At 48.0% G+C, this 20,549-nt stretch overlaps 1 protein-coding gene across 2 annotated transcripts in view; it reads left to right on the top strand.

Annotated features, from left to right (window-relative positions):
- Positions 1-20,549, top strand: part of TRAPPC9 (trafficking protein particle complex subunit 9) — a 434,372-nt gene that overhangs the window by 30,245 nt on the left and 383,578 nt on the right. For both annotated transcript variants that reach the window (XM_083144897.1, XM_083144898.1), the window contains exons 10-11: positions 11,537-11,663; positions 15,314-15,459. In XM_083144897.1, the coding sequence (XP_083001023.1) occupies positions 11,537-11,663; positions 15,314-15,459 (273 nt within the window). The remainder of the gene's footprint in view (positions 1-11,536; positions 11,664-15,313; positions 15,460-20,549) is intronic.

Genomic DNA, 20,549 nt, shown 5'->3' with positions numbered 1-20,549 from the left:
TTTTTTGATGGTAATGTGTGGTGGTCTCCCTTCTCTCTTTTGTTTTTCGGTCTCACAGATTGATATAAAGGGGGGTAAAAGATAAGAGGACGTATTTTTAGCGTGATGTTATTAGATGCTTATCTTTAAAGAGTTTTCAAAGTAAGTTTTCTGTCTAAAAGGATTTTTGTCCCAGTTCATAGGTATTCCTACCTCACTTACATATAGATGCAGTGAGGGTTAAGGTGCCCATATACGTTACAATTATTGTATACAATATTGTATACAATATCGCATCTCATCCGATCTTGGTTTTGCGATGACATCAGATGAGATGAGATCTAGTACAAAAAGTATGTGCAGCACATTCTTTTTGTACTAGATCTCATCTCATCTGATGTCATCGCAAAACCGAGATCGGATGAGATGCGATATTGTATACAATATTGTATACAATAATTGTAACGTGTATGGGCACCTTAAGCCTATCTGGGTTTCTTTTTGCTCAACGGATCGTGAGTCTCCGTGGATTCGTACCTTACTTACGTAAGAACGATTAAAACCTCTTGTATCTTTACAGTATACAGGTGCTGTCTGCAATCCCTTCACATAAAAAATATATTTCTTCTTCAGGTGTGTATAAATGCGTACCAATACTCACGATGGTATTCGTGTGATCCCTCTTATAAAGGTTTCTTTTCCAGTATGTCAGTTTCAAGGTTTTTATTTTTGACATAAAATTTCAAAAGACATAATAAAAACGTATTCTAAAAAAATTATTTGATCAACTGGTGGAAGGGCAGCTCCGTTCCTCCCAGAGAAGGCAGGGCATTGGTACAGGGCTGCAGACCGGTAAAACAGACTCTGTACAATAAAAACCTCTGTCCTACCTTACTCCCAGGAGGGAAAAGGTTCTTCTGCCAAAAAAAGTAAACCTCCAGCAGGAAAAAGGCATCAAATGAAATAGCAAGTCCTCCTGCCAACGCGTTTCGAGATCCACATCTCTTTATATGCCTTGATAAAGGGATGTGGATCTCGAATCTGTGAGACCGAAAAACAAAAGAGGAGAGAAGGGAGACCACCACACATTACCATCAAAAAAAGATAAGTATTAAGAAATCTATGATTAACCTGAAGTAGCGCCACGCAATTACCAAAGAAAACCCCTTTTTTTTATCAATACTATTTAATTGGGACTTCAAGGAATAGTCTCTATTTTTGGATATAAGCGGGCAGCAAGACTTAGTAAGAAGCGCCAAGGTTCCTGTGTTTTTCTCACACACACTTTTTTACAGTGATTTCACAGGACTGGGAAAGAAAGTTATGATATAACTGAAACTGAAATGATATAACTGAAACTAAAGTAACGTTACACATGTCACATCACACATCTCCTGATATACTCTGTGCTGCTGGGGTCCCTGATACTCCCACTATATAACTCTTAGTCTGTGGCTTCCTGCTGACTTCATTCCCCTCCTCACATCATGTCACTTCCCCAGTCACATGCAGCCCTGTCCTCACTGACACATCATTCATCTCCTGATACACTCTGTGCTGTTGGGGACCCTGCTCCTCCCACTATATAACTCTCAGGATGTTAACCCTAGGGGGGGATGTTAACCCTGGGGGGGGGGGGGGGGGGGTTTACGCTGAAGACTGCACTGGCTTTGACCCTGTATTTGGAAAGTTTCCAAAAACGGGTTTGCCAGTGTAAAAAAAACGGCATTTAAACAGTAATATACCGTTTAAGAGATGCGGTGTGAAAGGGGTTTTACCTGGCAGACCCGTTTTTGAAAACGTTTTCAAATACAGGGTTAAAGCCAGTTATGCGGTCTGAAAGCAGCATCAGTCTGTGGCTTCCTGCTGCCTCCATTCTCCTCATATCATGTCACATGCAGCCCTGTGCTCAGTAACACACCACTCATCTCCTGATATACTCTGTGCTGCTGAGGACCCTGCTCCTTCCTCTATATAACTCTCTGCAGCTTCCATATTTTATTTTTTTATATTTTGTATTCCTAACACCTCCAGTTAAAATAAGATGCCAATTTCAAGCTTAAAATATGCTGGGCCCTGATAGTCTCCCAGGACCCGGATTGTGGAGAATGTCCCGGTAGTTGGGCGTCTGTGGGCCCCACATCCTCTCTGTGTGCGTCAGCTGGCAGCTCTCCGGGTTTCCCTGCCTGTTGTGTTGTGCTCGGTGCAGCGACTGATATTGCTGTTATCACGTCCTTCCCAGCAGGCTGATGGTTTGTGCTGGAATAAAACCCATCTTCTGTCTAACCACAGCCTGCTGCGTTCTGCTTTGTGCCTCCTCGCTCACACGGAGCCGCTCGCTGTGCGCAGATCGGTTTAGTGATGACTACAGCCGTCCCGCCTAATCTCAGATCTCTGTGAGAAGCCGATATCCGGAATCTGTAATCTGTTTGTGTGTCCAGAGAGAGGAAGCGTTTGTTTGATTTTAACGCGGTAACTACAAGCGTTATCTCAGTGTAGTGCCAGTATGTGTCCCCCCCCCCCCTTACACTGAGTGAGTCGTTTAATGTCCTATCTTGTCTTCTCTACAAGAAAAAAAAACTCTCTGCTGATAACACACTGCAAGGGAGCTGTGCACCGTTGTGGAACTACCAGCAAACCAACTTTATCGGTGTGCAGCACAAATCCTCTTCAAGTGCTTAACATGGCGCAATCCACATATACGCATACTGATAACTGAGGACAATAGCTGTTCCTCTATACCAGTGATAGCTAACCTTGACACTCCAGCTGTTGTTGAACTACACATCCCAGCATGCTCTGCTACAATTTTACTATTTGGCCATGCTAAAACTGATGCAGGGCATACTGGGATGTGTAGTTCAACAACAGCTGGAATGTCAAGATTAGCCATCACTGCCCTATACCATAACCATACAGTCTGCGGGTCAGGATTAGGGTTACTGTTATATGATAAATCCCATTGCCAACCTGCTTACTGTTGCGTTTCTGGCAGTGTAAGCGTTGTGACGTAGTATTGTGGTTCGCACCGGAACGCCTATTCACTGCTCTGCCACTCTCTGTGCATGGTCTGGCCTATAGTGCGCCACATTCCGCGGCACAATTGCTGTTCGCGTATCAGCCACTTAGGTTGGAAGCGGTACATCTGTCAGAACAGACTTAGGTCTACAGTCATTAGGTCGACCCCGGAAGGTCGACTGTCCCCAAGGTCGACAGGGTTAAAGGTTGACATGACTTAAGGTCTACATGGGCCAAGGTCGACATGGTTTTAGGTCGACAGTCATTAGGTCGACATGAGTTTTTCACTGTTTTTTTACCCGAATATCGACAGTCGACATGGACACAGTTGGAGTTGAACCGCAGCCCCTCACATCGCTCGCTTCACTCGCAATGCTTCGGGCACGGTGCCTCGCTGCGCTCGGCACACTATTTTATTCTCCCACCCCGCCCTAGTGGATGATAGGGCATGAAATACCGCCTGTTGGCACATGTCGGTTCAAAAAACAGTGAAAAACTAATGTCGACCTAATGACTGTCGACCTAAAACCATGTCGACATTGCCCCATGTCGACCTTAAGTCATGTCGACCTTGAGCTATGTCGACCTTTGACCCTGTCGACCTTGGGGACAGTCGACCTTCCGGGGTCGACCTAAGTCTGGTCTGACAGATGACCGTTTCCCCTTAGGTTGGTTTTGCCTTGGATAAGATTGCTACCATTCTGTGACAAACTCCCGCACCTCCAGCTAATCGCACCCGCTTAGATTCATCCCTAAATCTCTGTGTGACTGCTATTTACTATACATCCTGTGCCTGTATCATTATATAGCTGCTTATATCACAGGTCAGTATTGGTGGCATAGTGAGCGGGGGGCATTATATAGCTGCTTATAGTGCAGGTCAGTACTGGCGGCATAGTGAGCGGGGGTCATTATATAGCTGCTTATAGCACAGGTCAGTATTGGTGGCATAGTGAGCGGGGGGCGTTATATAGCTGCTTATAGCACAGGTCAATACTGCTGGTATAGTGAGTGGGGGGCATTATATGGCTACTTATAGCGCAGGTCAGTACTGGCGGCATAGTAAGCGGGGGGCGTTATATAGCTGCTTATAGCACAGGTCAGTACTGGTGGTATAGTGAGTCGGGGGCGTTATATAGCTGCTTATAGCACAGGTCAATACTGCTGGTATAGTGAGTGGGGGGCATTATATGGCTACTTATATCACAGGTCAGTACTGGCGGCATAGTAAGCGGGGGGCGTTATATAGCTGCTTATAGCACAGGTCAGTACTGGTGGTATAGTGAGTCAGGGGCGTTATATAGCTGCTTATAGCGCAGGTCAGTACTGGCGGCATAGTGAGCGCATTATATAGCTGCTTATAGCGCAGGTCAGTACTGGCGGCATAGTGAGCGGGAGGCATTATATAGCTGCTTATTGGCCAGTATTCAATGAGAAAAATTTGCCTTGTTTTATGGCGAGTTTGTGCTGTTTTTGCGTTGGAAGGAGCATTTTGCTCTCCAAAAGTGAACCACCCTATTCAATGTGATATTTTCACCGTCTTTTTAAGTGATTTTCGCCGTGTCTCTCCGTGTAGCAATTTTCCATCTTTTCATGGAGAACTGGAATGTGAACTTTTAAACTAAAAGGTTTTTTTTTTAATTTTGGTGTAAAAAAATCAGGATTTTTTTTCTGTGAAGGGGCATGTTATTTTTATTCATGTGCTTATAGCACATGAATATATATTTAATAAAAAAAAAATATATATATTTTTTTTTTTTTTACACAGAGCAGCCAGCAGGGGGCCGGAGCTCTCGAGCCGCTCATTAGATATTCATATATTCACTGCATCCGATCATTACATATGCACGATCAGGTGCAGTGAATACTGGGTCCCCCGCTGGCTATAGGGGGGGCAGCTTGTGCTGCCTGGGTCCCGGGGAGCCCACCTCCCCTCCACATATGTTCTGGGGCAGCCATGGAGACTTTAATCTCCCTGGCTGCCACCGTCCCCCGGCTCCCTGCCAGCTCCCTGCCGCGGACGCTCGTCCGCTGCAGGGGTTAAGACTCGCCGCGAGTGGCGGCGAGTCTTAACCATATTGAATAGTGGGAGCAGGAGAGGCAGCGAGCCCTCCGGAACAGGGCGAGTGCATGGCGAGAGAAAAAATCTCTCGCCATGCACGGAGAATTTTTCACGTTGAATACTGCCCATAGTGCAGGTCAGTACTGGCGGCATAATGACCGGGGTGGCATTATATTGCTACTTCTAGTGCAGGTCAGTACTGGCGGCATAGTGAGCGGGGGGCATTATATAGCTGCTTATAGCACAGGTCAGTACTGCTGGTATACTGAGCGGGGGGCATTATATAGCTGCTTATAGCGCAGGTCAGTACTGGTGGCATAGTGAGTCGGGGGCATTATATAGCTGCTTATAGCACAGGTCAGTACTGGCGGCATAGTGAGCAGGGGGCATTATATAGCTACTTATAGCACAGGTCAGTACTAGCGGCATAGTGAGCGGTGGGCATTATATAGCTGCTTATAGTGCAGGTCGGTACTGGTGGCATAGTGAGCGGTGGGCATTATATGGCTGCTTATAGCACAGGTCAGTACTGGGTATAGTGAGCGAGGGACATTATATAGCTGCTTATAGTGCAGGTCAGTACTGGTGACATAGTGAGCGGTGGGCATTATATGGCTGCTTATAGCACAGGTCAGTACTGGGCATAGTGAGTGGGGGGCATTGTATAGCTGCTTATAGTGCAGGTCAGTACTGGCAGCATAGTGAGCGGGGGGCATTATATAGCTGCTTATAGCACAGGTCAGTACTGGCGGCATAGTGAGTGGGGGGCATTATATAGCTACTTATAGCACAGGTCAGTACTGGCGGCATAGTGAGCGGGGGTCATTATATAGCTACTTATAGCACAGGTCAGTACTGGCTGCATAGTAAGCTGGGGCATTATATAGCTGCTTATAGCCCAGGTCAGTACTGCTGGTATAGTGAGCGGGGGGCATTATATAGCTGCTTATAGTGCAGGTCAGTACTGGCGGCATAGTGAGCGGGGAGCATTATATAGCTGCTTATAGCACATGTCAGTACTGGTAGCATAGTGAGTGGGGGGCATTATATAGCTGCTTATAGCGCAGGTCAGTACTGGCGGCATAGTGAGCGGGGGGCATTGTATAGCTGCTTATAGCGCAGGTCAGTACTGGCGGCATAGTGAGTGGGGGGCATTATATAGCTGCTTATAGCACAGGTCAGCACTGGCGGCATAGTGAGAGGGGGCATTATATAGCTGCTTATAGCACAGGTCAGTACTGGTGGCATAGTGAGTGGGGGCATTATATAGCTACTTATAGCACAGGTCAGTACTGCTGGTATAGTGAGCGGGTGGCATTATATAGCTGCCCATAGCACAGGTCAGTACTGGCAGCATAGTGAGTGGGGGGCATTATATAGCTGCTTATAGCGCAGGTCAGTACTGCTGGTATAGTGAGTGGGGGGCATTATATAGCTGCTTATAGTGCAGGTTAGTACTGCTGGTATAGTGAGTGGGGGGCATTATATAGCTGCTTATAGCACAGATCATTACTGGTGGCATAGTGAGTGGGGGGCATTGTATAGCTGCTTATAGTGCAGGTCAGTACTGGCGGCATAGTGAGCGGGGGGAATTATATAGCTGCTTATAGCACAGGTCAGTACTGGCGGCATAGTGAGCTGGGGGCATTATATAGCTGTTTATAGCACAGGTCAGTACTGCTGGTATAGTGAGCGGGGGGCGTTATATAGCTGCTTATAGCGCAGGTCAGTATTGGCGGTATAGTGAGCGGGGGGCATTGTATAGCTGCTTATAGTGCAGGACAGTACAGGTCAGTACTGCTGGTATAGTGAGCGGGGGTCATTATATAGCTACTTATAGCACAGGTCAGTACTGGCGGCATAGTGAGCGGGGGCATTATATAGCTACTTATAGCACAGGTCAGTACTGCTGGTATAGTGAGTGTGGGCATTATATAGCTGCTTATAGCACAGGTCATTACTGGCGGCATAGTGAGCGGGGGGCATTATATAGCTGCTTATAGTGCAAGTCAGTACTGCTGGTATAGTGAGCGGGGGTCATTATATAGCTGCTTATAGCACAGGTCAGTACTGCTGGTATAGTGAGTGGGGGGCATTATATAGCTGCTTATAGCACAGGTCAGTACTGCTGGTATAGTGAGCAGGGGGCATTATATAGCTACTGATAGCGCAGGTCAGTACTGGCGGCATAGTAAGTTTTTGTCTCCTGTCAGTAAATTTGCCAATCCCTTTAAGCTGCCTTCCGTCCTTCATTATGGGCAATGAGATTGAATCTCCGCCGCTGGGTCACATGACACCCAGCTTCCTTGGCTCCGGTCTTTTAAATCAATTGCGCCCATTAGCTTTCAGCAGCGTGTCCTTCAGCGCTGTCCTCTGACAGTTATCCAAATGTGACTTTTATTTTTAGGTGTTATTAATCCTCAGCTGGGTCACTTGATAAATTAATCCTTTTGCTTTAGGGAGTGATAAAAAAAATAAAAGTTTTACAGGAAGCGTTTTCCTCTGAGCAATCCTGACCTTAAAACCCTGAAGCGCGACGCTTACAATGATTGGGGTATAACGAGCTGCCAAAACTCTTCTGTATTGACGTCATCCTGAGACATTCAGGCAAGGTGCCCATCATATAATCAGATGATCATATTGTACTGCTGGATCCTGTGTGTCGCTGGTACATGTGCTGTATAACTCCGCCGAATACAAGAGCTTATTTATTTGCTCTAATCCTGTGTACACACGGGGTAATGTGATTGCTTGGGATATATTGCTAGCAATATATCCCCAGAAATCATATTGCTCAGTGTCTCCTTTTCATCAGCGATGAAAAGGAGACACTGTTACGGGGCGGAGGGGGAGCGCAGCAGCAGCAGACGCTGCTGCTGTCACTTTGATCGGAGGAGGGAGGGAGCAGCGGCACGGGGCTGGGGAGATCAACGCTGATCTCCCCGGCGCTGATCTCCCGGCACAGCGATCGCCAGGGAAAGCCGCTGGTCGCAGGAGCATGCTCCAGCGACCATTAGGCAGTGCACATTAGGCAGTGCACACGGGAGCGCAGCTGGCTCAGCGACCATATTCCCAGCGATTTTACATAAAATTGCACCCGTGTGTACTCACCTTTACTTCTGGTGTGTGTAAGGGAATGGAGGCAGCGGGAAGCCACAGACTGAGAGTTATATAGTGGGAGGAGCAGGGTCCCCAGCAGCACAGAGTATATCAGGAGATGAGTGATGTGCCAGTGAGGACAGGGCTGCATGTGACAGGAGCAGTGACATGATGTGAGGAGGGGAATGGGGGCAGCAGGAAGCCACAGACTAAGAGTTATATAGTGGGACGAGCAGGATTCCCCCCGGTCCTGTGTCTCTCAGCCTCGGCCCAGATCCTGCGTCTCGCTGCCTCAGCCCCGGTCCTGCGTCTCGCCGCCTCGGCCCCGCTCCTGCGTCTCGCCGCCTCGACCCCGCTCCTGCGTCTCGCCGCCTCGACCCCGCTCCTGCGTCTCTACGCCTCGACTTTGGTCCTGTGGCTGCCATCATGGGTGCGCATTTTCATAAGGCAGCGCCGTTGCTCGTTCTAATGGTGCGTTTCTCCGAATGGCCTGCACATGCTGTGGCACATTTATTAAACATGGCTCTCCTCATAAAACACATTTTACTGCTTGATATTTATAAATTATGGATCTGCTACCTGCTGTGCTCCTATTAAATATTCCCTTTCTTGTATTGTGCGACTATTTTGGGGTTTTGCTTTTAATTAAAAATGAGGCGTTGGTATCAATTACTAGTGCTCCCGTCACGTGGCAGCAGTGCGTGCGCCGGACAGATTTACATTCTGCTTGTAGTTTATGAATATTGAGAGAACACGCGCAGGAAGGATGGGCCGTTTTAAGCTTCATTTACTGTGCGCCGTGATTTCTTTTTACTTCTGCTTCTATTAAAGTTACGTTTGTAAAGCTGCCGGTCAGGGCCACTTTACGCTCAGTGACCGCCATATGGCGTGTGGCGGTATGTGGACTGTAATAGGGGAAATTGGTTACGGAAGAGATTTTCTTGCTCGCGGCTCTGTAGATGGGGATGTCAGCTCTGCCATTCAGAAACACAAAATGTGACGGCAGATATCAATATGCCTATCCCAAGCATGGTTACATTGTACTACTGTATTTGCCTCTACCACCTCTGATGGGAGGCTATTCCGCTTATCTACTACTCTTTCTGTGAAGTAATTCTTCCTCACATTTCCCCTCAATCTTCCTCCCTCTAGTTTCAGTGCATGTCCTCGTGTTCTGTTGCTCCTCTTCCTGTGAAGAATGTCTCGGTACTTATGTATTATCTGGGCTCCCATGTTAAATGCACCCCATTTTTTCATACCCCTACTATCCAACTACGCATGGAGTTGATCTTATATAGTGTGGCGAGCGCAGCGAGCCACGTAGCCCAAAGCGTGGCAAGCGCAGCGAGCCCCGCAAGGGGACGCGGTCTCATAAGAAAAACGGGAGCTCAGATATTACATAAGTACCAATGTCTCCCACCTGGACCTTCCTCCCCCTAGTGTCAGTGCATGTCCTCGTGTTCTGCTGCTCCTCTTCCTGTGAAGAATGTCTCCCACCTGGACCTTCCTCCCCCTAGTGTCAGTGCATGTCCTCGTGTTCTGTTGCTCCTCTTCCTGTGAAGAATGTCTCCCACCTGTACCTTCCTCCCTCTAGTGTCAGTGCATGTCCTCGTGTTCTGCTGCACCTCTTCCTGTGAGGAATGTCTCCCACCTGTACCTTCCTCCCCCTAGTGTCAGTGCATGTCCTCGTGTTCTGCTGCTCCTCTTCCTGTGAAGAATGTCTCCCACCTGTACCTTCCTCCCCCTAGTGTCAGTGCATGTCCTCGTATTCTGCTGCTCCTCTTCCTGTGAAGAATGTCTCCCACCTGTACCTTGTTAAAACCCTTGATATATGTGAAAGTTTCTATCATGTCCCCCCTTTCCCTTCTCTGCTCCAAAGTATACAAATTAAGATCTTTTAGTCTTTCCTGGTACGCTTTGTGATGTAGGCCATGCACCATTTTAGTTGCCCTTCTTTGTACAGTCTCTAATGTATTTATATCCTTCTGGAAATATGGCCTCCAGAACTGAACACAGTACTCTAGGTGAGGTCGTACCAATGACCTATACAGTGGCATTATTACTCCTGGTACTTGTTTCCTAGCATGGCGCCCACGATATTAAGTCGTACGACATATAATCGCATTGCATCGCATGCCATACACCCGATGCGATTTAAAATTGTATAAGCCCCTATACGATTTTTAATTGTATAAGCACTTTAATGGGGGCTTACAATGTTAAATGCACCCCCACGCCACCCCACTATCATCGCCAACCCGAAGCGTGGCGAGCGCAGCGAGGAGCCGTGGTACGCGTCCTCCGACCTTTTCATACCCCCACTATCCACGTCGGCGTGGAGTTGATTTTATATAGTGTGGCGAGCCCGAAGCGTGGCGATCGCAGCGAGCCCTGCGAGGGGACGCTTATCACTTTACATGTATTCCGTGTCCCCTCGCGGGGCTCGCTGCGCTCGCCACGCTTCGGGCTCGATAGCTCGCTACGCTCGCCACACTATATAAAATCAACTCCACGCCGACGTGGATAGTGGGGGTATGAAAAGGTCAGAGGACGCGTACCGCCGCCGCTCGCCACGCTTCGGGTTGGCGTTGATAGTGGGGGTGCCCTTGGGGGTGCTTTTAACATACTAAGCATCCATTACGGTTAATTATATTCGGAACTTATGTAATATCTGGGCTTCCGTTTTTCTTATGATACCGCGTCCGCTCGCCACACTATAGAAAATCAACTCCATGCTTAGTTGGATAGTAGGGGTATGAAAAAATGGGGTGCATTTAATATGGGAGCCCAGATAATACATAAGTACCTTTATATTCTAGGGAGCACATTTAACATTGAAAACACCCATTAGGGTGCTTATACAATTTTAAATCATATACCATTGTATATGCAATACAATGGCATACAATGCAATGGTATACAATTTAAAATTGTATAACATTGGCTGCCATCGCGTAACATCGCATCGCATACCATCGTATGGCTTGTGGTCTGTTCTGCGAGGCTATGGGCGCCGTGCTAGGAAACAAGTACCTTACTTCTTTCTTTCTTCTGCTGATACCGCTGATCCCTATGCAACCAAGCATCTGACTTGCCTTCTTCATTGCTTTGTTACATTGCCTACCTGCCTTTAAGTCCCCTGAAATAGTGACACCTAGATCCCTCTCTTCCTCAGTAGTTTCCATTATAGTGCCATTTACATTATATTTAGTTTTTGGATTTTTGAGACCCAAGTGCAGGATTATGTATTTTTTGGCATTAAACTGTAGTTGCCATGATCTTGACCATTCCTCTAATCTATATGTGTTTGTTTTCCTCCTCTTCCCCCTTACAGGTGTGGATAAATTCTTATCTGTCATTTTCCCTCTTCCTTTATAGAGAAGAAAGACGTGGCGCAGAGTCTGGAGAGCTACACCTCCAAGTGTGCCGGTACAATGGAGCCTATTAAGTTACCTGAGGGGTTAACGTTACCACCCGTCCCATTCACGAAACTACCCATTGTGAGGTATGAATTCCGTCACCTGCTTCATTCCTTTTGCCTGGAAATTTTACAGGACTGCTATAAGATACTGAGGAGTTTTAGGGCCGGATGTTCAAAGTTTCAAAAGATGATAAGGTGGAGAGTGATAAACAGCCAGCCAATCAGCTCCTACCTGTCATTTTTCAAACCCAGTTTCTAACATGACAGGTAGGAGCTGATTGGCTGGCTGTTTATCACTCTCCATTTTATCACTTTTTCAAGCTTGATACATCCGGTCCTTAGTCACAAAGATGTTTTTAGGAGAGTTTGGACAAGTTTCACCCTAACGTTCATTAAAGATAGGCTTGTCACTGACATGCACAATGGCGGGAGCCATCTTGTAACACCTTGATTTATCAAACATGGCTGCCCGCACAGCACATCAGTGGACACTGTCCCTCTCACTTAAGCTGGCCATACACTTCAGATCAGCCAATGAAATGACTGTGTCATTCACTGTACGGCTATGAACATTAATGGTTTACTGGCTGGAAAATGGCCGTCCCCGTTTGGCTTGGTTATTAACCCTTTGTGATGTTCCCGCTGTCATTCATCCATTGCATGCTATTAGATAAAGGTCACTTTCATAGGTCTTGCAGTATGGGGAGAACCCTTCAATAATCGTCCTGTAGTTCTGTTCTGGTCGTCGGGTTCGCAGCCCGTCCGAATGCGTCTGAATCGGGCACGAAGACAGGCTTGGGTACATAGTTCATAGGATGACAGTGTCTAGGTTGACATCATATAGTCTACATCAGGGGCGGCCCTCAAGATCTACTAACAGCCCATGTTTTCCAGACCACCTGTGGATCTGTAGGGAGTGTCTGTTAGGAATTAATGCACCACATGTCTGAGAATGCGACGGTAATGACTGCACCTGTGCACCAGCTACGTGGTCTGGAAAAAGTGACCTGTTGGTAGATCTCGAGATCTCGGTTTGACCAGCCCTGGTCTACATGCTCAAGGTGGACACAAACAAAAGGTCAACACAACAAAAGGTCGATGGTCAACACATGGAAAGGTCATCATGAGTTTTTTGGGGGAATTTGTTTATTTTTTGTGGGCTTCTTTTATCCACGAGGACTCCGGTAAAGTGTGCCGAATGCAGCGGCAGCCCAAAGCGGTGGGACTCAGTCCACTATAATGGAGCTCGCATGGTGAAATCTACAAATTGCCGGCCAAAAAAACCAGGAAAAACTCAAGTTGAGCTGGGCCAAGCAGAAATCTCAAAACTTTATAATCGTGTTCTCTATGATCTCCGTCATTATTCCTCATTTCTATACTTTTAGAAATGCCTCCAATGGCTTCTTAAAAAAAAACACAGCAAATTAGTTCTAGAACAGTGATGGCTAACCTCGACACTCCGGCTGTTAAACTATACATCCCAGCATGCCCTGCTACAGTTTATCTATGTGGCTTTGCTAAAACTGATGCAGGGCATGCTGGGATGTGTAGTTTAACAACAGCTGGAGTGTCAAGGTTAGCTATCACTGTTCTAGAACTTCCCTTGTAGACCGATCCTCTCATGTAACATGTGTTATTGAAGTTAATCTGCTTCCTGGTACAGAGCCCGGAACCTGCACTGTGTGAGGGTTAATCCAGCCGCCCGCCGTCGCCCGTTGTTTGGTAAACTGTATTATAAACGGATGGGCTTCTTCTTTGTCTTCCAAGGCAGATCTCCGACCTCTTACCGCAGCAATTCTGTTGTAATGGGGTCAGTGCCTGCCGTGCCGGGCCACAATAAAATAGTCGCTCCGCGCTGCCTTTCATCCTTGCGGCAAATCGGAAAGTACAGGACTCTGGAGCATTGCGCAGTTCTATATATAGTCCGAGTACTCTTGTATCTGGCACAGTTTAATCGTGACGATTTCATATGTTTTGTTAGCAAAGTTGCCAGAGAGGGTTTATCCTAACCATTATTAAAGGGTTTGTAGGGGAAATGTACTAATCATTGTGGAGAGACGAAGTACCAGCCAGCCAGCTCCTAACTGCCACAGTACAAGTTGTGCTGGAAAAATGACAGGAGCTGATTGTGTGGTTGGTAGTTTATCTAAAGGTGGCCATACACACGCAGATTTAGGTACTTGTGTATTATCACGGCGCCCATCGCATACCATAAGGCATGCGATATCGGGCGATGTTCCCCAATGTCATACAATTTTTAAATTGTATGGCATTGTATATGGCATACAATGCCATACGATGGGATGCGATAATAACTTGTATAAGCACCCTAATGAGTGCTTACAATGTTAAATGCACCCCCCACGCCACCCCCCAGTATAAACGTGAACCCGAAGCGTGGCGAGCGCAGCGAGACCGCGAGGGGCGGCGGTACGTGTCTTCCAACCTTTTCATACCCCCACTATCCACGACGGCGTGGAGTTTTTATTAAGTGTGGCGAGCGCAGCGAGCCACCGAGCCCGAAGCGTGGCGAGCGGACGCGCATAACTTCACAGGTATACGCGCCCCCTCGTGGGGCTCGCCACGCTTCAGGCTCGGTGGCTCGCTGCACTCGCCACACTTTATAAAGTCAACTCCACGCCGACGTGGATAGTGGGGGTATGAAAAGGTCGGAGGATGCATACCGCCACCACTTGCCACGCTTCGGGTTGGCGTTCATAGTGGGGGGCCGTTAACAATGTGGGGGCATTTAACATACTAATTACCCATATACAATAAAAAATCGGGTCTGGGGGGGCATTTAACATGGTAAGAAGGCATCTGGGTGCCTGTACAATTAAAAATCGGTTGAAATTGCGTCGCATCATTGTACAATGCCCTGCGATGGAAATCGTGGGTGCCGTGATAATACACAAGTACCGAGATTTGTTCCGATTTGACCCGATTCCGATGGATTGGGCCGATTAAATCGGACCAAATCTCATGTTTCAACATCCCCGCCTATCCTATGCGCAGTGCTATTGGCATCGGATCGGAGTTGGGAGGTCGGACCGGCTGCACATGAGATTTGCTAAATCTTATGTGCAGACTCCGGGTGGGGGACGCAAAGAAGCGGTGGGCGAAGGACGCTGCGAGCCAGACCGGAGAGGCGGACAGGGGCAGCAGACACAGAGGTTGAGGGTGGGGGGGGGGGGGGGGGGGAGAGCTGCGAGCCAGAAGACCAGAGAGGCGGGCAAGGGCGGGGGATGCCAGTGAGGGGAACAGAGCCGGGCAGGGGGAGCAGGGAGCGGCAAGAAAAAAAAAACCCATAAAAAATGATTAATGATTAGGCAGCCAGTGATTGGCTGAGAGCTCTCTTTCCTCCGTCCTCCACCTCTATGTTCGCTGCCCCCCTGCTCCCTCCACCTGCAGCTCCCCGGGAGTTACATATTATAAATCGCATGCAATTTATTATATGCAAAACTTGGCACATCAAGTGCCTAATCTTGTGACCCCTTCTGGGGAGCTGCTGGGGAAATCCGTTTCTTAGGACAAGTCGGACTAATGTATGGGGCCTTTAACATCCTAAGATCATGACCCACAAGCTCGAGTATCGAACCGAAACACCTCACGAAGTCCACTCAAAGCGCACACAATGCATCGTACGACCCGTCGTAATCCTGCGTCCGGCCCTGAAATCTTTCTGGTGTATGGTGTAAAAGATCACTGTAGTAATTATTTGTCTATACTTCTAGGTCGGTGAAACTTCTCAACCTTCCAGTTATTCTGCGACCACAAAAAGTGAAAAATTTACTGGGCCAGAAGCTGTCAACAAAGAGTCCCTTCATCTACTCGCCAATAATAGCGCACAACCGCAGCGAGGAGAAGAACAAGAAGATTGGTAAGTAGATCACTGGAACCGCTACCGTACGGGTAGCCGCCTGCTGCTGACAAACAAAAGGCGATCGCATTCCCCTGGGATCGCTGTTTCGCACTTAGCACATTTGCGCCGTGGGCGCTACACCTGATATCGATTGTCACGCTTCTGTGTGGCTAGCTGTATCAACCCCGATTTACGCAGAGTGTGATGTAATGTTGCTGCGGCAGAAGTAAGTCAGGAAACGGTACATCCAGAGCTGCCGTCTGTGTATTACCAATGGAGCATAGTATACAGTTAGACGCTCTCCCTTATACACAGCAATTCCCATTGTCCTCAGCACAACCCAGTGGTGAGATCACAATACAGATTCCTCCTCCTACACTATTCTCAATGAACCATACAAATGTATAAGGGTTGTGTATCCCATTGCGACTAAGATGCACATTAGCGCACTGAGAAGAGCGGTCTGTTGCAGCTGCGGCCATAGGGGGTTGTTCTGGTGGATTCACACTGCTGCGAATTCGTCCACTAAACCTGCTCCTTGCGAGCGGGGGCCTGGCCGCCACCCATTCGCAAAGGCGATTCCCTCGATGGGCTTGCGATTGGACGTTACACAGTGACATCCATTCGCTGCCTAGTGGGATCCGCCCACATCATTCGATGTCAGCTGGTCACCCCCACCCGCATCATCGGGACATTTTGCATGAGCCCAGCGTTCTTGTGGGATTGCCCATGGGCGTTCCCATATGCAAATGGCCCAGGCTGCACCCCACACGCCCCTCCATGCCCCCCACCCACACACTCTTTACCATGGCTGCACGCACCCGGCGTCTGCATACGCGATGAAAACATCGCTCCCCTGTCCGAATGCAAGGGGGAGCAGATTAACCAGAATAACCCCCATAGGGTACGAGGACACATCTGTACAGGCAGACAGAATAAATGCATCATCAAATAATCTGTGAGAGTCTCCTGTGTTATTGGAGAGCGTACAGTCATATCTGCATAGGTCACTGTCCATGACAAGTTATTTAATAATACATGCAACAAATGATTCTGCTTAGAAGCCTCGGTGTTAATCGCGCTCAATTGCCCAGAAATGATTATTGCACAAATTAATTCCTTTCTTCTTTCCTGTATTACAAGTTTCTGCAGCTGCCGGTTTATTTATCACCTTTTATTTAGAAGGATGTTTAGTGTTAGGGCGGAACCAGGAGGAGAGGTGTAACCTGCGCAGTGAGAGGTAGGGAAGGGGGCGTGGCCTAGCGGCATTTTACATTTCAGCGAATTACAGCTGACCAGTATTCACCCAGCGTGTAATGAGATAAATACATACACACACTGTGCACTGCAGCATGGGTAATTCCAGGAGTAAGTTGCACATGCTTCGAAAGCTAGTCTGCTACCTTGTTCGTGCCTGTATAAGATAGAAAGAAATGTCGTTTCACTCGCTGCCAACAGATGCCAGTGTTTCGAAGACACTAGACCTATATGGGACAGTGGGACAAAAAAAGTACAGCCACTGATTGCAAGTTGACCCACTTAAAAAGATGGGAGAGGTCTGTAATTTCCATCATAGGTACACTTTAACTGTGAGAGACAGAATGTGAAAGAAACCCAGGAAATCACAGTGTATGACTGTCTTGTTGAACAATTTATTTGTATATTCTTGCTGAAAATAAATATTTGGACACCTACAGTACTAACCAGCAAGATTTCTGGCTCTCACAGACCTGTTACTTCTTCTTTAAGAAGCTCTTCTATCCTCCACTCGTTACCTGTATTTATGGCACCTGTTTGTACTGGTTATCTGTATAAAAGACACCTGTCCACACCCTCAAACAGTCAGACTGCAACCTCTCCACCATGGCCAAGGCCAGAGAGCTGTCTAAGGACACCAAGGACAGAATTGTAGATCTGCACAAGGCTGGGAGGACAATATGCAGCAGCTTGGTGAGAAGGGATCAACTGTTGGGGCAATTATAAAACAAATAGATGAAATACAAGATCACTGACCATCTCCCTCGACCTGGTGCTCCTCCATGCAAGATCTCACCTCATGGGGTAACAATGATCTTTAGAACGGTGAGGAATCAGCCCAGAAATACACGGGGGAACCTGCTCAAGAGAGCTGGGACCACAGTCACAAAGGTTAGTATTAGTAACACGCTACGTTGACCTGCAGCACCCGAAAGCCAGCACATGTCAAGACCCATCTAATTTTGCCGGTGACCATCTGGGTGATAAAGAGGAGGATTGGGAGAATGTCATGTGGTCAGATGAGAGCAAAATAGAACTTGTTGGTATAAACTCCACTCACCGTGTTTGGAGGGAGAAGAATAATGAGTGGCATCCCAAAAACGCCATATCCACTGTGAAGCATGGGGGTGGAAACTTCATACTTTGGGGCTGCTTTTCTGCAATGGGGATAAGACGACTGATTCGTATTAAGGAGAGGATGAATGGGGCCATGTATCGTGAGATTTTGGCCAAGAACCTCCTTCCCTCAGTAAGAGCATTGAAGATGGAACATGGCTGGGTCTTCCAGCATGACAATGGCCCCAAACACAACACCCGGGCAACTAAGTAGTGGCTCTGTAAGAAGCATTTCAAGGTCCTGGAGTGGCCTAGCCAGTCTCCAGACCTCAACCCAATCAAATATCTGCGGAGGGAGTTGAAAGTCCGTGTTTCCCGGCAACAGCCTCAAAACATGACCGCTCTACAGAAGATCTGCATGGAAGATCTTACTACAGTGTGTGCAAACCTGGTCAAGAACTACCGCAAACGTTTGACCTCTGTAATTGCCAACCGAGGTTATATTACAAAGTATTGAGTTGAACTATTTGATTGTCCAAATATTTATTTTCTGCAATAATATACAAATATAGAAATCATACACTGTGATTTCTTGTCGTCCCCCCCCCCCCCCCCCCACATTCTGTCTCTCACAGTTGAAGTGTACCTATGATGGAAATTACAGACCTCTCCCATCTTTTTTAGTGGGGAACCTCAGGCCCGGGGGCCGTATGTGGCCCCCGTAGCCGGTCTGAGTGGCCCTCCCACCTGCCCGGCGGCTTTGCCGGGAGTCAAGTACAGGGGAATTATCGCGAGATGATGAAGATTCCTCTTGATCAACAGCAGCCAGAGACTGTCAGTCCTATTCAGCAGCAGCTGCCGGGGCGTGGGACGGCTTCAGCAGGACAATTTGTAAGAGACATTTTTCCATATGGCCCCCGAAGGATTTTTTCCCCATACAAATGGCCCTTGGAACAAAAAGGTTCCCCACCACTGCCTTACACAATTGGTGGCTGTCCAAATACTTTTTTGCCCCACTAATGAATAGTGGGGTACGAGACGCATACCCTCCAACATGACCCGTTCCATTACGTACAAAATGCTCTGTTCCTGGACTTCCCTGCCAGTGGCAGTTACAGAGGTTAGACTCCACCAAAAAAAAAATTCAAAGAGGGGGGGTGGGGGTTGTTTTGGGGGGTCACATAAACTGCCAGTGAGTCCTGGACAGTGATGTTTGAGGTGGCAGTAGGCGTGGCTCCCCTTTTTGAATATTGGACTGTGCTGCAGGGGTGTGGTACAGGGGTCCGACAGTCGGGATCCCGACAGTCATTAGCCCGATGTCGGGATCCCGACTGGCCGGACCCAGACAGCATGGCGAGCGCAACAAAGCCCTTTGCGGGCTCGCCACGCTGCGCTCGCCACGCTGCGGGCACGGTGGCTCGCTATGCGAGCAACCTATTCTATTCTCCCTCTATGGGGGTCGTGGACCCACACGAGGGAAAATAACTGACGGCCGTCGGGAACCCTGTCCACCACCCGTGCTGAAGCCACACCTCTCTAACTGCCACAGGCAGGGAAGTCCAGGAACAGAGCATTTTGTACCTAATGGAACGGGTCATGTTGGAGGGTATGCGTCTCGTACCCCTCTATTCATTAGTGGGGCAAAATAGTATTTGGACAGCCACCAATTGTGTAAGGTGACCCACTTAAAAAGATGAGAGAGGTCTGTAATTTCCATCATAGGTACATCAATCTCGCTGATTGTCAGTGTTCTCCATCAGAGAACACTTGCGCTGACAGCTCGCGCTGTGTGTGGACTTTCAGCGTTGTGTGCTAAGCGACAGCGCCGTAACAGAGGCCGACCGGCATAGTTACGAAGCCCTACACACCCCGGTGCGGTGGTGGTGCTGGTGGGGTTTTCTCCGCTGCTATGTTTGGGGAGGGACAGTAACCTCACGCTTGTGTTGGCAGACTTGCTGCGGTGTGAACATGCTCCGGAATAGACTTGGAGCCCGTCCGCGCTCTCTTCTCCGCTCTTGACGTTCTCATTCGTTTGATGGATGTCGTCCTGTGCGGTATAAATTGAAAGCGGCTGTAATTAGCACAATATCAGGACATCATAGTATAATATATATGTATCGCTTGAGTGATAGATGAAGCGTCTGGAGGTCAGTGAGCAGGGAGAAGGTTAGGAGAACTTACATGACAATAAAGGATTACCCCTTTTCATTTTTCAACCATTTTTTTTTTGGAGCGAGATTTCGGCAGAGACTTTACGAGACCGAAAAGAAGATCCGGCGCTGTGTTAAGGCTCCTGGAGCCCGGTGATGCGGTCTTGTCCTAAATGATTATGAAATCCTAATAAAAATGACTGGGACAGGGACATTCTGAGCATTGTGTTATTCCTTTGTTGGCTGAAGGACCAGTGGCCGGTTCTGGCTTTGACTGGCCTGTGTCCTCCGCGGCTCTCAGATGTTATGGAGGACTTGCGTATATTTGGCTGGCGTCAGCGCCCACACCGTTTTCGAAAATTTCTGAGCAAAATAATAGTCAGTCTAGACTGACTTTTATTTGCGAATGGTGGAAATATCATCAGAAATCAATGATTTCTCCCCTGTACACTCGCATGCATACGAGGGGATTCGCGGGGTGGCGGGGGCTGGCGTTAGTACGCCCAGCAGCGTTTATCCACTCGCTAAGAAGGGAACCATCGCTGATTAGCGAGCCAATGTGAAGCTGGCCCCTAGTGTTTGCCCAAATGTAGGAACCCTGGCATACTGGGGGCTCTGTAGGAACCCTGGCATACTGGGGGCTCT

The sequence above is a fragment of the Crinia signifera genome, chromosome 5 (genome assembly GCF_055691185.1).
Source record: "Crinia signifera chromosome 5, ASM5569118v1, whole genome shotgun sequence".
NCBI lineage: Eukaryota > Metazoa > Chordata > Amphibia > Anura > Myobatrachidae > Crinia > Crinia signifera.
The sequence above is the reverse complement of the archived record's forward strand: the minus strand, read 5'-3'. Positions and strand labels throughout refer to the sequence as shown.